Raw genomic sequence first — 19,523 nt, 5'->3', positions numbered from 1 at the left:
GGCTAAGATATTAAGACAAATAGACTTAACAACTGTCGGGATGAGACCATATGATTTGTTATGTTTCTGTGTTCTTCAAACCCACCTATATTATGCCCACTTTACCTGAAAGAAAGATTGGAAACCATAGGAATCTTGAACAATTCCGAAAGTACTTGAAGAATACCAACCCCTTACTTTGTTCCGTGAGCTCTGGTCCCTCAATAATGCTTTGTATCATATACAAGCAGTGGAGGAAATCCTGGCTAATGAGACTGGGGAGTTTCTATTGCTGCAGCAAAAGAACAAGAAGCCATTCCGACAATGACAGTTCAGAATAGAATGGCTCTCGATATGATATTGGCATCATAAGGAGATGTGTGTGCACTACTTAGACAATGTTGTGTGCATATTCTGGACAAATCGGAGGAATTCCACGGCTGAACTACACACATTGCAAAGATAGCTGCAAACCCCCTCCCCCCATGGATGAATGGAAAGACTAGTGGCATTGACTGACAGGATGGTTCACTGATTTAACCTAATAATGACCCTGGCAGGCATAGTCATTGTTTTCATAAATCACCTGTTCTGCATTACAATGCCGTCTGTTTGCCTTTCCACCTATAAGCAAACTACAGGGTCTCCCAGTAAGCAGATATTGATGTTGGGTGAATCTTGGAAAATTAAATCATTTTCAGATTCAAAGTGGGGGAATGATGGGCTGGCTGCTAAAGGAAGGTCATGGCTAAGGTGACCAGATTTTCAGATTGGTAAAGAGGGACACCTTTGACCGGGGGAGGGGGGGTGCGGCTTGATTAAAAAATTTATTCGGAGCAACAAAAATTTTCATACAACGCAAAAATAGTATTGTAATATTTTTTTATTTGAACATAACTACAATTTACAAATATAAATTGTAACTGTTGCCAAACATCAAAATTTTGATCCCGTGACCATGAGGATGCTGCAATGATCGCTAAGTGTGAAAATGGTCGCTAAGTCTGAAAAATGGTCATCAGTCATTTTTTTCAATGCCATTGTAACTTTGGTCACTATACCACCATTCTTGCCACAGTTCTTAAGTGAATAACTGCAGCTGATAAGTTGGTAGCATAAGTGAATCTGGTTTCCCCATTTGACTTTGTCAAAAGGTCACAAAAGAGGCAGTTACATGACCCCAGGACACTGAAACCATCATAAATACGAATCTGATGCCAAACATCAAAATTTTGATCGCGTGACTATGAGGATGCTGCAATGGTCGCTAAGTGTGAAAATGGTCGCTAAGTGTGAAAAATTGTCATCTGTCACTTTTTTCAATGCCATTGTAACTTTGGTCACTAAGCCCATTATACCACCTTTCTTGCCACAGTTCTTAAGTGAATAACTGCAGCTGGTATTTTGTATTTTGGATAGAATCTTTTTTTAAATAGTCTAAGACAATTTTAAAAAAGAATCCACACAGAATAAATTGAAGTAAAATATTTCAAAGTATTGTGCATAGAATTTTTAAAATTGGTTTCACTTCAATTTATTTTGGATAGAATCTTTTTTTAAATAGTCTAAGACAATTAAAAAAAAAGAATCCACACAGAATAAAACTAATTTAAAAAATCCTATGCACAATAAATAACATATTATTGTAAAATACATTAAAAAAATAAAAGAAAAAACCCCAGCTCACTTACCAGCAGGCACAAGTGAGCACTCCAAGTCAATACAGAATGATGCAGACGTTAATACAAAGAACTGAGCAAATTAAAATGGTGAAATTAGTCCTAGGGAAATATTTTTCAAAGAAACTTTACCACTATTTTTTCCACACGAGCCAACCTCCAACCTCCGTGCCTCTCCCCTCCGGAAAATCCAGGAAGGAACACTTGCGATTTCTCTAGCCAAGTATTTCCTGGAGCTCTATGGCAGTGTTTTTCAACCTTTTTTGTGCAAAGGCACACTTTTTTCATGAAAAAAATCACGAGGCACACCACCATTAGAAAATGTTTAAAAAATTTAACTCTGTGCCTATATTGACTATATATAAAGTAATTCTCCCACGGCACACCTTACACTATGGCACGGCACACTAGTGTGCCGCGGCACAGTGGTTGAAAAACACTGCTCTATGGTACCAGGTCATTCCCGTAAGCCGCCCGGAGTTACCTGTGTGTGAGGTGGGCTACCCTATGCATTTGCGTGTGTGCGCTGGAGAGAGAGTGAAAAAGAGAGGGAGAAATAATTATATTAATTAGATAGATCAGTCTTTCTCCACCTTGGAGACTTGAAAGTGTGTGGACTTCAACTCCCAGAAAGGGAGTTGGGAGAAAGGGAGAAAGGAGGAGAGAATGAAAGGAAGATGGAAAGAAGAAAGAGGTAAGGAGAGGAGGATGGAAAGGAGAGAAAGAGGGGGAGAGAGGGTAGAAAGGGGAAGAGGAAGAGCAGGAGTAGGAGAAAGGTAAGGGAAGAAGGAAGGGAAAGGAGAGCAGGAAGGAAGAAAGTAGAGAAGGGAGGAAGGGAGAAAAGAAAGGGAAAATAAGGTGGTGTTATAACAGGAGGAAGGGATAGTAAACAAAGCAACCCAAACTGTATATTATAACCTATTAAATGAAATAATAAATGTATAAGAATGATAAATGTTAAAACACTTGTAACCAAATGACATGCTATATGTGATGATGGTTTTTTTTTCTTTTTGTTTTGTTTTTATTGTTGTGGGTATGTGTCGTCTATGTAACAAAAAAAAAAAAAAAAAAAAGTTGATAGGCAAGAGGAAGGAGGAAGGAAGGAAAAAAGAAAAAGAGGGAGAGAGGAAAGAAGAAAAGATGGAATTAGAAAGGAAAGAAGGGAGGGAGGGAGGAAAGGGGAAGACAGGGAAAGAGCAGAAAGACAGAGAAGGTGAAGGTAGATAGGGAGAAGGAAGGAAGAAGGAAGAAATAGGAAAGGAGGGAAGGAGGAAGGAACAGAAGCGAAGAAATGGAAAGAGCAGAAAGACAGAGAAGGTAGATAGGCAAAAGAAATGAAGCTGAAAGAATGGAAGGAGGAAGGAAGAGAAAAAAGGAGGAAGGGAGTGAGTGAGGAAAGAAGAGAGGATGGAAGGAGAAAGGAAGGAAGAGAGGGAAAGAGCAGAAGACAGATAAGGTGAAGGTAGATAAGCAAGAGGAATGAAGGAAGAAGTGAGGAGTCTCGAGGAGGGGGAAAACATTTAGTGACCAAAGTTACAATGGCATTGAAAAAAGTGACTGATGACCATTTTTCACACTTAGTGACCGTTGCAGCATCCTCATGGTCACGTGATCAAAATTTTGTTTGGCAACAGATTCGTATTTATGCTGGTTTCAGTGTCCTGGGGTGACCTTTTGACAAAAAAAAATTTTTTTAATCAAGCCCCCCCCCCCCCCCCCTCGGTCAAGGGCGTCCCTCTTTTCCAATCTGAAAATCTGGTCACCTTACTTTAAATACAAAATTCTTTAGTAAATTATAACATTGTCCAAAGGAGGTTGAGAAGGCTTCCTGGCTTTCTCAAGAGAGCCCCCTCCTGGCCCTGCATGGGAAATGCACCATCTCTCCTTTTTCCATGAATACCTTCCATGCACAGAAAACCCATCCGAGGCTCCCTCTGCAAAGAGAAAGGAACCGCATGCGCTTCAGCGTTGAGCCGCTGTTGCAGGTTGGGAAGGCAGTGACGTCAATAAGTCTTGCCTTTCTAGCTGCTGGACTCTCTCTCTTTAACCCTTTAAGCTTCGCAGGCAGTTAAAAAGGCTGCAAAGACGTTTTGAAGGAAAGAGGTGGCAAAGGTAGGTGTTTGTGTGTCTGTGTGTGAGAGAGAGACTGTGCGTGTGCATATATATACCAAGTCAATCCTAGGAGCGGGAGACCCCAGATTCCCATGTTTCTCTGCCGCCCTTTTCCATGGTGATAACAAAGGAGAGCTCCAGAAGATGCATGCTGCTCTCAGGAAGAATTCCAGATCCCAGAAAGGAAAGGGAGCGCCCCATTTCGTGAGAATAGCTCCTGCATAGGGGAGAGGGGGAGCTTGTATGGCAAAACTCAAGCAGGAAGTAAAAACAACTTTTAATTCTCACTCTGTGCTGGATGACACTAAACTCAGCTTGGGGCCTTTTGCAACTCAATTTGTTTGAGGAAGGTAGTCAATCACGTCATCGTATTGAGCTGTGTGCATTTAATCCTTTATATTTCATAGGAACTGAACGCCTGGATTTGATTGACCTGTTTGTGCTTAGGACACATTGTGTGAACCTGACCCCCGGTGTGAAGGGAGAAAGAGAAATGGACCAGGGTCAAAGGATTGGCACCTCATTTTTTGTGAACTGAATTTTCATGCTTTGGGCTTTTGTATGTTGTATGTTGTGTGTACTCTGCTTAAAGGTAAACGTAGAGCTATATTTTTAAAATGCAAGTCTTTCCCTTTGAGTAAAAAGAAATTTAAATTATCTAAAATGCCCATATGGACTGAATCTTCTTGCTGAAAGTCACCACTTTACAGGTCAGAAAAATGCTTCCTTCTGTGGGGATGAGTGTTGATAAATGATCTGATCTACTAGCTTAGATTTATTCGTTCTTCTATAAGAAAATTGCAAAATTGAGGCCATTTGTTGATCTTCATGTAGAGAAAAAAATGATCCCTTTGGCAAGGAGGGCTTAATGGCTTGTTCTGGTATTCCCATGGCTAAATGAACATTGCTATGAATTAAAAAAGCATTTGGAGATACACAGGTTTCATTGCACCCATTTGGAATTGTGTTACAGGACAGAGAGAGAATGGCTCGCCTTCCTTTAGCAAGTGAGGGAATTGGAAAAGACCCTTCCGATGCCCAGTCTGGAATCCATGGGGAGATCTGGGCAAGAAATGGGCAGAAGATGCTGGAAGAAGGAACCATCGTTTCACAAATTCAGGCTTTGAATTTCAGGAGCGTCCAATATCAGGAGGATGAGGGTCCCCGAGGACTTTGTAGTCGGCTCCACTTCTTTTGTAGTCGATGGTTGGGACCAGAAAAGCACACAAAAGCACAGATGCTGGACCTGGTTGTTCTGGAGCAGTTCCTGGCCCTTCTGCCCCTGCAGATGGAGAGCTGGGTGCGGGAGTGTGGAGCAGAGACCAGCTCCCAGGCGGTGGCCCTGGTGGAAGGCTTCTTCCTGAGCCAGGCAGAGGAGAAGAAGGAGCAGGTTGAGTTGCCGGTGAGAGGACTTCTTCTTGGGCCTGAATATAATAATATGTTCAGATTTTTGTATCAAATTTTTGTAGGTTTATTAAGATATAAAATGCAAGAAAATGAAAATAGTAGGAAAGGGGGAAAGGAAGTGAAAGAAGTGTAGGGTAAATGGGGAAAAAGAAAATCATTGAAAATCTGAATCTTTTTAGCACAGTCGAATAAATGGTAACATTACAAGTTCAATGTCTTACATTTACATACTTAATATGTACTAGCAAATTCTATATAACAACAAACTTATGTAATCAACAAAACTCAATCAAAGTTTCAATACAAAACCCAGCATTGGTTCCAAAGTAGAAGCAAGATTGGCTTGGTCTTTTCTTTAACTAAAGCAGTTAATTTTTCAATCTCTTCCATCGGTTTTCCCAACGACTTCTCCTTTGTGGCTATTAAAATATCCGTCCGCTTTGCAAAGAGCATCCTTTCTGCTCTCAACATTTATAACAGCGAAGTTATATATGTAGTTTCCATCCCTTTTTCTGTTAAACCTAAAAGAAAAGTCTCTGGTTTGATTTTCATGCCCTCTTTGAGAATCTTCTGCAGTACAATATAAATCTTATCCCAGTATTTCTTTGCTTTGTTACAAGTCCCGCAGAGTTGGTAAAAAGTTACTTTTTTATATTTACATTTCAAACATGTATTTGAAATTCCTTTGAGATTTGAAAAATGTTTGGCAGTTTATCAGGTGTTAACTAGAGGTACACACCACCATGATGTGTAATGTCCATTAATTCTTTTTTCCCTGGATCCTATTTCAAGTCCTTTGCAATGGAGATCAGAGATCCTGAGAGAAAGAGGCATCTGTCAAATCTCCCTCAAGACCTGCCTTTCAGGGGGATCCCTCAGGAAAATCCAATTCAGGATACCTCAGGAGGTAATATAAGGTCCTTCCACTCCTTTGATAAATCCTAACTTTCTCATCTTCTCTGTGTCCTCTCCTCTATAGCAAACCTCCTCCGATTTTATTAATTATGCCTTTTGAAATTCTGTCTCTCTCACAGGGAAGCATAGAAGGAAGTCGACTCTTTGTTTAGGGGGAGCGGAAACCATGATTGAACCTCCAACTCAGGTATGAGAATAACTTTGATTTACTAGATTTCTATTTTTCCCCTCAGGAAATCAGCTGTTGTACATATTATAGGTAGTCTTTGACTTAGGACCACAATTGAGCCTAAATTCTTTGTTGTTAAATGACACATTTGTTGCCCCATTGTACAACCTTTCTTGCCACAGGTGTTAAGTGAAGTGCTGAAGTTAGAAGTATGGTTGTTGTTAAGTGGCTTCCCTAATGACTTTGCTTGTCAAAGGTTCACAAAAGGGGATCACATGACCCTGGGACTCTGCATCTGTCATAAATGTGAGTCAATTTGATCATGTGTCCATGGGGATGCTGGAACAGTCGTAGGTATGAAAAACAGGCATAAGTCATTTTTGTCACTGTCGTTGTAAATCCCTAAAACATGTTGTATGTTGAGGACTACCTGTACTGTCTCCTACCATCTTCCCCTTTTCTTTTGGTTGGAGATTCCTTTTAGGATTTTTTTTAAGACTAATACTTTAAAAACAAATTTCTTTTTGCTAATTATTCTCCCAACGTTTCAATAAATAATGTTTTACAGAATTCTTTATATTAGTCATGATGTCTGCAGCTTGTCCTATGAAAAACTGTAGAAAAGAGATAGTTTGCGTCCATCAAACAAATTGTTACTTGGCATTAAATTCACAGATTCTCTGGATAAACATTTAAACTAAACAATGGGGACAGAGAATTAATTGATACAGAACATTTCTGTCCCCAGCAATCTAAAATTAATAGATTAATATAGTGCATATAACATAGATGTTTGTGTGGGTAAGAATATCAACCTTGCTGTCAAGCAAAATCAAGCATTTAATCGTGAGTGCCATACAATCTGCAATCAAACAGGTGGTGAGAAAGTAGGGGAAGTCAGACACAACACAGGTTATGTAGACAGTAATCACAGGGTCAGTCAAAATGGACGCTAATGTGTATATACAGAGTATGAGGAATAAACAGGGTGAATTAGAAATTTAAGTAAATGAGGGCAAACATGATATTGTTGCCATTATGGAAACTTGATGGGATGAAACTTACAAATGAAACATACAGCTAGAGGGATTTAAATTATTTTTTAAAAAATAGACCAAATAGACCACCGAACCAGAGTAAATAGATGAACTTTTTGCTAGTCAGTTAACTAAGGTATGTAGAAAGCACATCACAATAGTAATGGTGGATTTTAACTACCCCGACATCCTGAAAAGACTAGTCTTTCCAGCTTCTTCTCAATTCTCCCATATCCTTCCAATAGATTTTGAATTCCAGCCAAGATATTTTGGAATGTTAAGGTTTCCTCATCTAAGTATTGATCCATGTTTCCAAAACTGAAGAGAGAAAGAAAAAAAAACCAACAATGACTGCCAGTCTAGACTTCCAGGCTTCTCTTAGCTTTTATTTTATTTAAGTTGACTTAAACACAAGTTCTTTTATGCTCTTCAAAGGGGAAGGGTTCTGTTCCCCCCTTTCCTTCCTTCCTTCCTTCCTTCCTTCCTTCCTTCCTTCCTTCCTTCCTTCCTTCCTTCCTTCCTTCCTTCTTTCTCTGCCAAAATAGTTCTCAAAGGCACCTGTGAAAACAGTTGGTGCCCTTGGTTTTTTATCAGTTTCTGCAAACAAGTTTCAAACCCTTCAGCTGCAGAGTTAGTAAAATCAAATAAAGAAAGAGATGCGTTGTTTCAGAAAAAAGAACCTCCGACTGGGAGTTAATTTTCACCTTCTGTAGGAAACAAAGTTATTTAGATTGCTTTTAGTGTTATTTAATAACAAGTAGTAGGAAGAACTGTTAAAATAAAAAGGAAGGTTTTAATCCAGAAGTCAAAAAATAAGCAACAAGAAGCAGAAGGAAAAAAAATCAATCCGTTCACTTTAAGAGGAGAAATGGAGCATGTGATGAACATTTCAATCCACAAAAAATAGTTACAATGACAAAAGGGAAAGAAAAAACCTTTCCACAGCGATCCCGCTAGGATTATTTTTGCAGCTCAATTCTTTTGTTTAAGGATCAATTTGGCTTTAAGGAAACATTTCTTTGGGCAGCCTTTAGCAAAATAGAAAAAATACCTCACCTATGGACTCACTTTTTCTTTTCACTTCCTTCCTCCCAGAGCGTTCTGACTTCATCAGCCTAGGGGCTGCTTGTTTACCGCGGGATTGAAGCACTTCCCTTGGGTTTAACAGGGATTTTGCGATATCCCTGAGACCAGCAAGGCTTTGTCTTCCTGATCACCGTCTCTATAGGACGGTTTAGGTCTCAATGGACTCCCCCAGTGGCGAAAGTGTCAACGGTGGTCTCAGAGTGTCGAGACTGCATGTTGTAACATTGTGACGTGGCTCCTCCTTCCACAATGAAGAGTATTTTGATGAGGGTTTGATAGCTGTTTAGTAGATCAGTTGATCCAAAAGAATAGGGCTTATTTAACCTGAATGGCACTGAAAGTCCTACAAAAAGTGCCTAAAATCTTTCTTTAGTCAAATGCTTTTTGTTCTGTCAATTTTGTCATCTAAACCACAGATCCTTACTAAACATAGCCATTTATCCTTTTTTATTTTTTTTATTTTTTATTTTCAAAACAAACACAACACATCCTTCTTTACATACTGTAGAAAGTGTATCAGTTGGTTTCAAAAAGACTTTCGTGCATCTCTTCCTCAGTCAACAAACATAATTCATATTAACGCAAGTATTTTAACTCAGATATTAATACATCTTACCAACATCATTCCTCCATTTTCATTTGACTATAATTGTTTAAACATCCTTCATCATAAAATATACCAAGATTTACCACATAACTACATACTGGCATTTCATTTACTATTTCTAAAATCCTCCATTAACACTGAATCTGTCACTGCTCCTTCATTTAATAACCAAGAAAGAAACCACTTAACTCCATGTTTCAGAATTAAGTGTACTTTTACTTATCATAAACGATGAGAAGCAAAGCAAAGCTGAATCTGAGAAAAGAGCGTGAAAGCAATAGATATCAATACATGATTCATTCCCCTCCCCTTGGTACCCCAGTCCATAGTCCAATCATAATTCACGCAACTGTCAGGTGGGAGACATCTTCAAAAATCATCATCAGGTTGGAATGCTGGACAGTTGGCCTCGGCGGGAAACTCTCCTCCTTCCACATGCGCAAAGAGATGGTGAGAACAACCCTCAATAAACAGCACAGAATGATTCCCTCCCCAAATACCATGCCCTCCCTCCCCGTTTCAATGGCAGCCGAAAAGCAAGCAGCAAAACAGTGGCTGATAGAATCCTTATGTCCTATTCTAGCTAAACATCCATAATATTTAATAACAACATTTTCTGATCCTCCTTTCCAAATCACGGTTTACAGTTTACATACAGTTTCCTTATGTTGTATCCATACCTATATATAGGTTGTTACCATTATCCCTCCTTTATTTAACTATATCCTGTATCATAACATTTCCCCCCTAATAATCAAGACTTTAACTATATCTAACTTAGTTCTTTTTTATTAACCTTTATATATAATCCAAAAGGATTTCTAATCTTCCTTTCATGGGTACCATTCAATGTTCATATCCAATTATTACTTATCATAACACTACACATTGTATACATTAGTAACTTTATCAATTATTTATTTAACTATATCTATTGTCACTAAATTTCACTAAGTGTAACTAGTTTTAAATTGTGCTCTTCCATCTATAAACCTGTATCTTTCCAGTAGCAAAACAGTCTCATATCTTCTGCCATTTGTGGTGTCAGTCCTCTAATCATCTCCTTAATCAACTTTGTATGGACGTCTCTTAGCAACTCCTTGCTTATAAAATCTCTCATGTAATTTCGATGCCCTTCTTCTGTTTCCTTAATCAGCTTATCTTTGATTGTCAGTAGTGTTATCAATGCTATTGCTAATAAAATTTCTCTCTTTAAATCCATAAATTCTTTTGTTTTTTCTTCTTCTGTATCTTGCCATCTAGGGTATATTTCCCCTCCGTTTAGTTCCTCTTTCAGTATTCCACTCTTTCCATTTTCAGAGACAAACCAATAACATAAATACCAGCAAATTTAATTTCTTTATATTCATTTTCCTCTTCTGTTTTTAGGGGTTTTAACCACCACTTTTTCCACTTGATAAACATCCTCAACTTCTTCATTATATTTTGCTGTTAGATGCTCTAAGTCTTCCAGCTTCTCTATCCTCTCATATGTATTTGATAATTTCTGTATTTCTGAGAATATCTTTTGCAGACTTAAAGTTTCTTTCTGCTATTGAAATGGTGCTATTATCTCCAGGTAACAAACACTGCTGCTCTAGCTTGGAAGGTTAATAAGATTAAGCATAGATTCACAATAACATTTTATTTTCACTTTTCTCTGGTTAAAGATATACTTCAAAGGGACATCTGTATGCTTTTTTTCTTATTACTCTCTATAAACAAGCAGCAAGAACTTGGAGTGCCAAGCCAGGATAATCAGTGAGACAAACAAGAGTGTTTCATTTCCAATACACAAACCTTCCAGCCTCCGAGTAGCAGTGTTATTGTTGCAATGTTCTTTATTTCTTTTTGTATCTTTTTTTATTTCAAGTTAAAAAAAGGTCCGATTCTTGAATGAGTTAGAAGAACACCCACAGTAATGAAAAAGGAGAATTTTAGTCCATAGGTTACAAAGAATAATAAAAGAAAAAAAAATAGAAGAAAACTTAGTCCATTCGTTTTAAAAGGCTTGCATAAATTCCATCCATGAAGATAGCATTTAAAAAGTAAGATAACCCACTGTCCAAAACCATTCCAAATTTAATTCCGTCGCTTATTTCTTCTCCAATTTAAATTAATTTTAAGTTTTTTATAGGCATTCTCTTCTTAAAATGGTAAAAATTCATCACCAGCTGGAAACACTTTTTCTTTCCCTATCCTTCTGTTTTGGAGACGCCCTGACTTCGTCTGCCTTGGCTGAATTTTTTGTTGCTAGCTTGAAGAACTCTTGCATCGATCAGGGACTTTGTGATGTCCCTGAAGTCAGCAAGATGTATTCTTCCTGTTTACCGTCTCTTCAGGAAGGTTTAGGTCCGATTGGACCACCCAGCGGCAAAAGTATTGTCTGCGGTCTTGGAGCATCGAGACTGCACGTCTGTATCGTCACGAAGTTGGCACCTCCTCAACATAGCAATTTATCTTAATGTCTATGTTTGCTTTAGAAATTCTTAATAATAGGAAAGATCCTGCAGTTCTTCCTTGGTCTGTTCTGTATTTTTTTCTCCCTTTCAGGAGGTTCTTCTGCCCTTTGAGGAAGTGGCTGTTTATTTCTCCGAGGAGGAATGGTCTCAGCTGGATCCTGACCAAAAAGCTCTGCATTGGGAAGTCATGCTGGAGAATTATAAGAATGTGGCCTCTCTTGGTAAGGGTTTCCTACTCTCCAGTCAGAGAGTTCAGGAAGACATTTTGTAGTTAGATGCCATTAGCTAGTTCTTATGAAAACATTTATAAATTGATATCTTCAGAGAGAGAAGGGAAAGTTTTGTTTTTCTAGTGCTCCAAGGAAGGAAATAGGTTTATGGCATTTTGCTTAGATATATCTATTTTATTTTTTTATGACAAAATAATTCCTTGGTTTGAGGTAATGCCAAATTTCATCCCACAGATTTCAACTATTTTTGCCCAAATGCTTCCTATCAAGAGTTGCCATTCAGGGTTGTTTACTTTAATGTCTTTTCCAAGATGTTATGACTCATCCAAAGAGATATTATCATTTCTATACCATGCCAATATTAGGATACAAATATGCAGTATATATTAGAATTTGGCACAATACCTGAAGGCAATCAATATGACTTCTGACAGAGTGATCTTTTTCCCTAACCTTTCTCCTACTTTCATTTCTCTTTCCCTTTGAAGGTGATAATGAGAATTATAATAAAGACTCTGCAGAACCAATCAAAGTGTTCAGAAAAGGAGATGCAATGGAGAAACCCGCAATTCAAACAGATTTCCAAAGGCAGGAGAGAAACCTGTTGAATAACTGGAATAAGGAAAGCTCATGTCCTTCGACTGTTACTAAGATGCAGGATTTTTCTGATCAACAAGAAAAACTAAAGAAGAAATATATTGAGAAAGGTGAAAGAATCTTGAAAGAGACATTAGATGTAGATGGACCCTCTCCATCACAAGCCAAAGGAGCAGCCAATATGGACAAAGACAGAGAAAAAAAATACAGTGGGATGTTCACACTTTCTCAAGAAAATGGGTCTCTTGAATCACAGAAAAGTTTTCACATTGGAGAGAAGACAAATAAATGCTATGAAAATGGAAGCAAAACTGTTAATAAAAGGACCTCCAGAAAAGAGAAGCCATATAAATGCATGGAGTGTGGAAAGGGCTTTATTCAAAACGGTCACCTTATTACCCATCAAAGGATCCACACAGGGGAAAAGCCATATAAATGCATGGAGTGTGGAAAGACCTTCAGAATAAGCAGTGATCTTACATCCCATCAAAGGATCCACACAGGCGAGAACCCTTATAAATGCATGGAGTGTGGAAAGAGCTTCAGAACAAGCGGTAAACGTACATCCCATCAAAGGATGCACACAGGGGAGAAGCCATATAAATGCATGGAGTGTGGAAAGAGCTTCAGAACAAGCTTTAAACTTACATCCCATCAAAGGATGCACACAGGGGAGAAGCCATATAAATGCATGGAGTGTGGAAAGGACTTCAGAACAAGCAGTGATCTTACACGCCATCAAAGTATCCACACAGGGGAGAAGCCATTTAAATGCATGGAGTGTGGAAAGGACTTTAGCAAAAACGGTAACCTTATTATCCATCAAAGGATCCACACAGGGGAGAAGCCTTATAAATGCATGGAGTGTGGAAAGAGCTTCAGAATAAGCAGTAGTCTTACATCCCATCAAAGGATCCATACAGGGGAGAAGCCATATAAATGCACGAAGTGTGGAAAGGACTTTAGCCGAAACATTAACCTTATTACCCATCAAAGGATCCACACAGGGGAGAAGCCATATAAATGCATGGAGTGTGGAAAGGACTTCAGAACAAACAGTAAACTTACATCCCATCAAAGGATGCACACAGGGGAGAAGCCATATAAATGCATGGAGTGTGGAAAGGGCTTTATTCAAAACGGTCACCTTATTGCTCATCAAAGGATCCACACAGGGGAAAAGCCATATAAATGCATGGAGTGTGGAAAGACCTTCAGAACAAGCAGTGATCTTACACGCCATCAAAGGATCCACACGGGAGAAGCCATATAAATGCACGGAGTGTGGAAAGGACTTTAGCCAAAACATTCACCTTATTACCCATCAAAGGATCCACACGGGCGAAGCCATATAAATGCATGATGTGTGGAAAAGACTTCAGAACAAGCAGTGATCTTATATCCCATCAAAGGATCCACACAGGGGAGAAGCCATATACCTTATTTTTCAGCGTATAAGACGCACCAGATTTTCACCCTCTTTTTTTGGGGGGGGGGGAAAGTTGCTTCTTATACTCTGAAAAATTTGGTAAATGCACGGAGTGTGGAAAGGGCTTCAGCACACCCCATAGTCTTATTTCCCATAACATGATTCATAGATTGGAGAATCCCCAAAACAAAGAAACATTTGGATGATAATCTATGCTAATTATTGATTTAATGGGTTTTATGAATGGATTTCAAATTTACAGACTGAACTCTGAAAAGGGTTTTTAGTAATGGAAAAAGAAACAATGGGCATGAGTCATTATAATTATAATTTATACATTTTTGAATGTATCTATATATACAGCATATAGGAATGTCAATCTGATGGATCACAGGCTGGTTGTGCTACATGGAGGACACACTCACTCCAGCTCCGGGAATAGGGAAACTGTTGCAATATGTCACATGATGGCCACTTGACACATGGAGTTTGAAATCCATGGTATATACATTCATTTTATTTTATTTTTTAGAAATGAGCTTCCTATTCTCCAACTGTCATTATTCCCCCCGTTATTCATAGCTCTCAGAGGGATGCGAAGACATTTAACAGATGCTTCTTCCCTTAGCCAAAAAGGGAAATATCAAAAAAATAATCAAATTGCATTATTTGGGAGAATTGGGATCCTCCACAGTAGTTAAATTTGCATCCCTAGTGTAGAACTGAGACCTGAGTCAGCCGGTATCTGTGCAGAAACATTGAACATTATTCAGTCAAAGGCCTCATGATATGAGGGAATTCTCACATGCAGATCAATGTGGAGCGTGTGGGAAAAGCTGAAAGGATGAACAATTCCTCTCTCACAAAAGGAGCCAGAAGTGCCCCAAGTGCTTGTGTAATTTTATTTTCAAACATTATGGCCATGTTTTGCTCTTCTGTAGTATGGTGAGGGCTAAGAAGTCCAAATTTGATTTAAATAAAATCAATTAAATATCAATTGTGTGATTTTGTTCTAATTATGTATTATTCTTGTGTATTAAACTCTTTAGTTGCTTTAAAAATGTATTAACACAAGATTTTGGGAAGGATTTGGAGGGAGCATATTTCAGGATTTGAGAGGCTCATGTTGGTTTGAAGCTCAGTTGTCAGTAATAGTTTTGGGTCAAGTTGGACAGTAAAGAGACTGAAAAGAGCAGAGAGGTTAATTCAATTCTTTTTTTTTAACCTTTTTTTCTTTTGATCTACATTCTTTCTTGCAATTGTAGCTAAATCTCTCTTTTTTCCTCACCTCCATATCCAGAGGAATCTCTTCAAACCATTGGGAAATCTTCAGGTCTTGTGTTTGGAAGGTTTTTCTCTGTTTATTCGCGATCTGTGGATTGATGAATCCGGGTATCATTGCTCAGGCTGCTCCAGGTTCTTTCTTGCCTCTCAAAGGCATTTGTGGGTCATAGAGGTAATCCAGAAGGGATAGGACCTGTCACAAGCCATAACGATCACCTACAATAAGGAGAAAAGAATTATGCGTAGCATGGATGGATGAAGGAGATGCAAGGGAAGACAAGATAGAAAGTGGATAAGAGAAATAAGGAGATTACCAGATAGTCCATGGGAGGACTGAAATTTAATTATATAATAACCAAAGAAATTTAATAGTTGAAAGTTGCACTTATATTGAGAAGTTTATTCAGGTTTCAACCAAGGTTTAAAAACTTTTCTGCCCCTTGTTCTTCTTCCTCAGTTTTCTTTTGTCCTGCTGTGTAGTTTTATGTCTCCCAGGTTTGTTTCACCTCCCTCCCTGAACACAGAGGAGTCGCTTCTGATGGATTTCCTCTTCACCTTTATGCAGCCTGAGCTCTGATAAGAATCACATTGCAATTACCATATTTTCCTGCATATAAGACAACTGGGTGTAGAAGATGACCCCCTACAACTACAGAATTCAGCTAAAGTTCTTACAAAGCCACGTAGCCATTATGACCTGCGGCCCAGACAAAAGGGGAAACAAGACGGTGTCTGCTTATAAGGCTTCTTTCCTCAAGGTAACCAATCAGAAATGGGTTAACTATTTCCGTGTTGTGCTGCTTTTGACAAAGTATAAGAATGTATGTTTCCTTCAGAACACTGTTTAGATTTTCAAATGGCTATATTGTAAGGTGACCAGACATCCCGCTTTTAGTGGGACAGTCACGATATTTCACAATTTGTCCCGCGCTCCGCGGCGTTTTTAAAAAGTCCCGATTTTTTTATCATTTTATTTTTTCATTTTATCTTCATAGTACTCCTTTGTGAAAAATAATAGCTGTGTTCACACAGTATTCCATTAGTTTGCTTAATTATGGTTTCTTCAATAAACTGCAATTAGCTGAGTTCAGACAATCATGGTTTATAAGTAGACTATTTCAACATGCATAGAGTATATTTTTCAGTATTAAATTCATTTTTTCCTTTGCAAAGTAAGAGGCAATACTCAAAGTTTAATCCATTTTTACAAATTGGTGACTGCAAAGCATATCCTCAAGGAATAATTTCCCATCGTTCCTGCAAAACAGGCACACACTGACAAACATAAGATTCTCAACTTAACACCACAATTGAGCCCAATATTTCTTTGGCTAAGTGAATTTTGCCCCAATTTACAATCTTTTAGCCATCATTGTTAAAAAAATAATTTAGGATTTTTAGGATTTTATTAGGGATTTATATGCCGCCCTTTTCCCTGAGGGGACTCAGGGCGGCTTACAACAATAAAGGGAAGGGAGTGCAAAACAAGACTTAAAAAAAAAAAAAGAATCGTGATTAAAAGAAAATTAACCATAAAAACACAACATTCACTCAACATTCGGGCGGGGTGAGAGTAATCCTATCCCCAGGCCTGACGGGATAGCCAGATCTTGAGGGCTGTGCGGAAGGCCTGGACTGTGGTGAGGGTACGGATCTCCACGGGGAGGTTGTTCCATAATGTCGGAGCTGCAACTGAGAAGGCTCTCCTCCGCGTAGTCGCCAGTCGGCACTGACTGGCGGATGGGATTCGGAGGAGGCCTACTCTGTGCGATCTGATGGGACGCAGGGAGGTAATTGGCAGGAGGCGGTCTCTCAAATAGTCAGATCCACTACCATGGAGCGCTTTATAGGTAGTAAGTAAGACCTTGAAGTGCACCCGACGATCAACAGGTAGCCAGCGCAGCTCACGGAGGATTGGTGTTATATGGGCGAACCGTGGTGCGCCCATGATCACTCGCGCGGCCGCGTTCTGGACTAGCTGAAGTTGCCGGATGCTCTTCAAGGGCAGCCCCATGTAGAGCACATTGCAGTATTCCAGCCTAGAGATCACAAGGGCTCGAGTGACTGTTGTGAGAGCCTCCCGGTTCAGGTAGGGCCGCAACTGGCGCACCAGGCGAACCTGGGCAAATGCCCCCCTGGTCACAGCTGACAAGTGGTGGTCAAAACTCAGCTGTGGGTCCAGGAGGACTCCCAAGTTGCGGACCCTGTCTGAGGGGAATAAATTTTGCCCCCCCAGCCTGATTGATGGAACGTTAGCCAAATTTTTGGGAGGAAAACACAACAGCCACTCGGTCTTTTCCGGGTTGAGTACCAGTTTGTTAGCTCTCATCCAGTCTTTAACAGCCTCAAGGCCCCGGTTCATCACGTCCACCGCTTCATTGAGTTGGCACGGGGCGGACAGATACAACTGCGTATCGTCCGCATATTGATGGTACTTAATCCCGTGCCTCCGAATGATCTCGCCCAGCGGTTTCATGTATATGTTAAATAGCAGGGGGGACAGAACCGAGCCCTGCGGCACCCCACAGGTTAGGGGCCTCGGGGACGATCTCTCCCTCCCCACCAACACCGACTGCGACCTGTCTGAGAGGTAGGAGGAGAACCACTGTAAAACAGTGCCGCCCACCCCCACCTCCCGCAGTCGTCGCAGAAGGATACCATGGTCGATGGTATCGAAAGCCGCTGAGAGGTCAAGGAGAACCAGGATGGACGCATAGCCTCCATCTCTGGCTCTCCAGAGATCATCGGTCAATGCGACCAAAGCGGTTTCAGTGCTGTAACCGGGCCTGAAGCCAGACTGGAAGGGGTCAAGATAGTTAGCTTCCTCCAAGGTACGCTGAAGCTGTAAGGCCACCACCTTCTCAACAACCTTCCCCAGAGAGGGGAGGTTGGAGACTGGACGATAGTTGTTAAGAACTGCTGGGTCCAAGGACGGTTTCTTCAGGAGGGGCCTCACCACCGCCGCCTTAAGCGCGGTGGGGAGGTGTCCCTCCCGAAGAGAGGCGGTGACAACCGCCTGGATCCAGCCTCGTGTAGTTCTTAAGTGAATCATGAGGTCATTAAGCAAGTCTGGTTTCCCCATTGACTTTGCTTGTCGGAAACTGGCTGGAAAGGGTTAGAAATGGTAATCACATGAGCCTAATATAGTGCAACTGTCTCAAAAACATGCCACTCGCAAAGCACCTGAATTCTGATCATGTGATTATGGGGATGTTGCAGTGGCCATAGGAAAAACAATCATATGTCATTTTTTTCAGTCCTGTTTTCAAAGTATTCCTTTGAAATATCACCAAATGAATGGTTGTAAGTCAAGAATTACTTGTGTATGTATGTATGTATGTATGTATGTATGTATGTATGTATGTATGTATGTATGTATGTATGTATATATAGCAGTTAGCTTCCTCCCATAATTGGGGGCTTACCAGGGGTTGTAAAAATCTAATAGATACCTTTCACCCTGGCTTCGGCTGATAACGGATAAGAGCCTGTGGCCTAATGGCTAAGATCTCTGCCTGGTGTGCCTAGTATGCCATATAGCCCAGGTTCAAATCCCAGTAAGGGTATGGCTAGCTGATGAGAGCTAAATAACTTGAAATAGATCTATACTAGTCTCCCTTTATTTATTTATCAGCACAAATAAAAAAACACAAATATAACAAAGGCAACAGTAAAAATATTGGGTCTCTGTCGTGATGGACTCTTGTGACGAGCCGATTGACAGATGATGGAAGCAGTTAGCTTCCTCCCATAATTGGGGCTTACCAGGGGTTGTAAAAATCTAATAGATACCTTTCACCCTGGCTTCGGCTGATAACGGATAAGAGCCTGTGGCCTAATGGCTAAGATCTCTGCCTGGTGTGCCTAGTATGCCATATAGCCCAGGTTCAAATCCCAGTAAGGGTATGGCTAGCTGATGGGAGCTAAATAGCTTGAAATAGATCTATACTAGTCTCCCTTTATTTATTTATCAGCACAAATAAAAAACATATATATATATTTAAATATACGCACACACACACACACACACACATATATGTGTGTGTGTGTGTGTGTGTGTGCGTATATATAATTTTTATTAAGAATTTTGATTATAATACAATTTAAATGTAAAGAAACAAAAGAATAAAAAGTAAAAAATGCACTACAAATAAAAGGAATGTAATAATGAAAGAGAAAAGAAATAAAGATGTAATTTCTAACTTTCATTGCAAGAATTATAAACAAATTTAGTGATTCTTCACACCCCTCTAAGGATACAAATATACATCCCATATTCAAGCTCTTATCTACAAACAAATCCATAAAACATAATCTTTTCAGTGTTAATGTCACCGGAAAGTCCATAAAGAGTTGCCAAAAATAGCTTTGGGCTGCCCCTCAAATCCCCCCCCTTTACTCCTCGCCCTGTAGAATTCAGCCCCCTGAGTTTTACCTTTGAGGGGCATCTAAATTAAGGTGACCAGACGTCCCGCTTTTGAACAATTTCTCCCGCGTCCTGTGGTGTTTTAAAATAGTCCTGATTTT

At 39.7% G+C, this 19,523-nt stretch overlaps 2 protein-coding genes across 2 annotated transcripts in view; both read left to right on the top strand.

The window, feature by feature from the left end:
- The first annotated feature begins 3,722 nt into the window (after positions 1 to 3,722).
- On the top strand, positions 3,723 to 6,288 carry LOC148047941 (zinc finger protein 232-like). The gene is made up of 4 exons (XM_087708750.1): positions 3,723 to 3,773; positions 4,181 to 5,175; positions 5,973 to 6,087; positions 6,215 to 6,288. The coding sequence occupies exons 2-4, from the start codon at positions 4,759 to 4,761 to the stop codon at positions 6,286 to 6,288; spliced, it is 606 nt and encodes a 201-aa protein (XP_087564876.1). The 5' UTR covers positions 3,723 to 3,773; positions 4,181 to 4,758.
- Positions 6,289 to 11,643: 5,355 nt separating this feature from the next.
- The window catches only part of LOC148047935 (uncharacterized), a 112,046-nt gene continuing 104,166 nt past the window's right edge, over positions 11,644 to 19,523 (top strand). The window contains 2 exon segments of the mRNA XM_087708201.1: positions 11,644 to 11,677; positions 12,175 to 13,547. Coding sequence (XP_087564327.1) covers positions 11,644 to 11,677; positions 12,175 to 13,547 — 1,407 coding nt within the window.

This window comes from Thamnophis sirtalis, unplaced genomic scaffold (assembly GCF_051295495.1).
Source record: "Thamnophis sirtalis isolate CommonGarterSnake01/CBP01778 unplaced genomic scaffold, rThaSir2_p1.2 scaffold_3, whole genome shotgun sequence".
NCBI classification, from domain to species: Eukaryota; Metazoa; Chordata; class Lepidosauria; order Squamata; family Natricidae; genus Thamnophis; species Thamnophis sirtalis.
The sequence above is the reverse complement of the archived record's forward strand: the minus strand, read 5'-3'. Positions and strand labels throughout refer to the sequence as shown.

What these genes read in the sequence shown, in the direction of transcription:
- LOC148047941 (XM_087708750.1), top strand. Translation starts at nt 4,759, where the DNA reads ATGGCTCGCCTTCCTTTAGCAAGTGAGGGAATTGGAAAAGACCCTTCC. An exon ending in AGGAGCAGGTTGAGTTGCCG is followed by an intron (nt 5,176 to 5,972) that starts GTGAGAGGACTT and finishes TCCTATTTCAAG; the next exon opens with TCCTTTGCAATGGAGATCAG. An exon ending in AATTCAGGATACCTCAGGAG is followed by an intron (nt 6,088 to 6,214) that starts GTAATATAAGGT and finishes TCTCTCTCACAG; the next exon opens with GGAAGCATAGAAGGAAGTCG.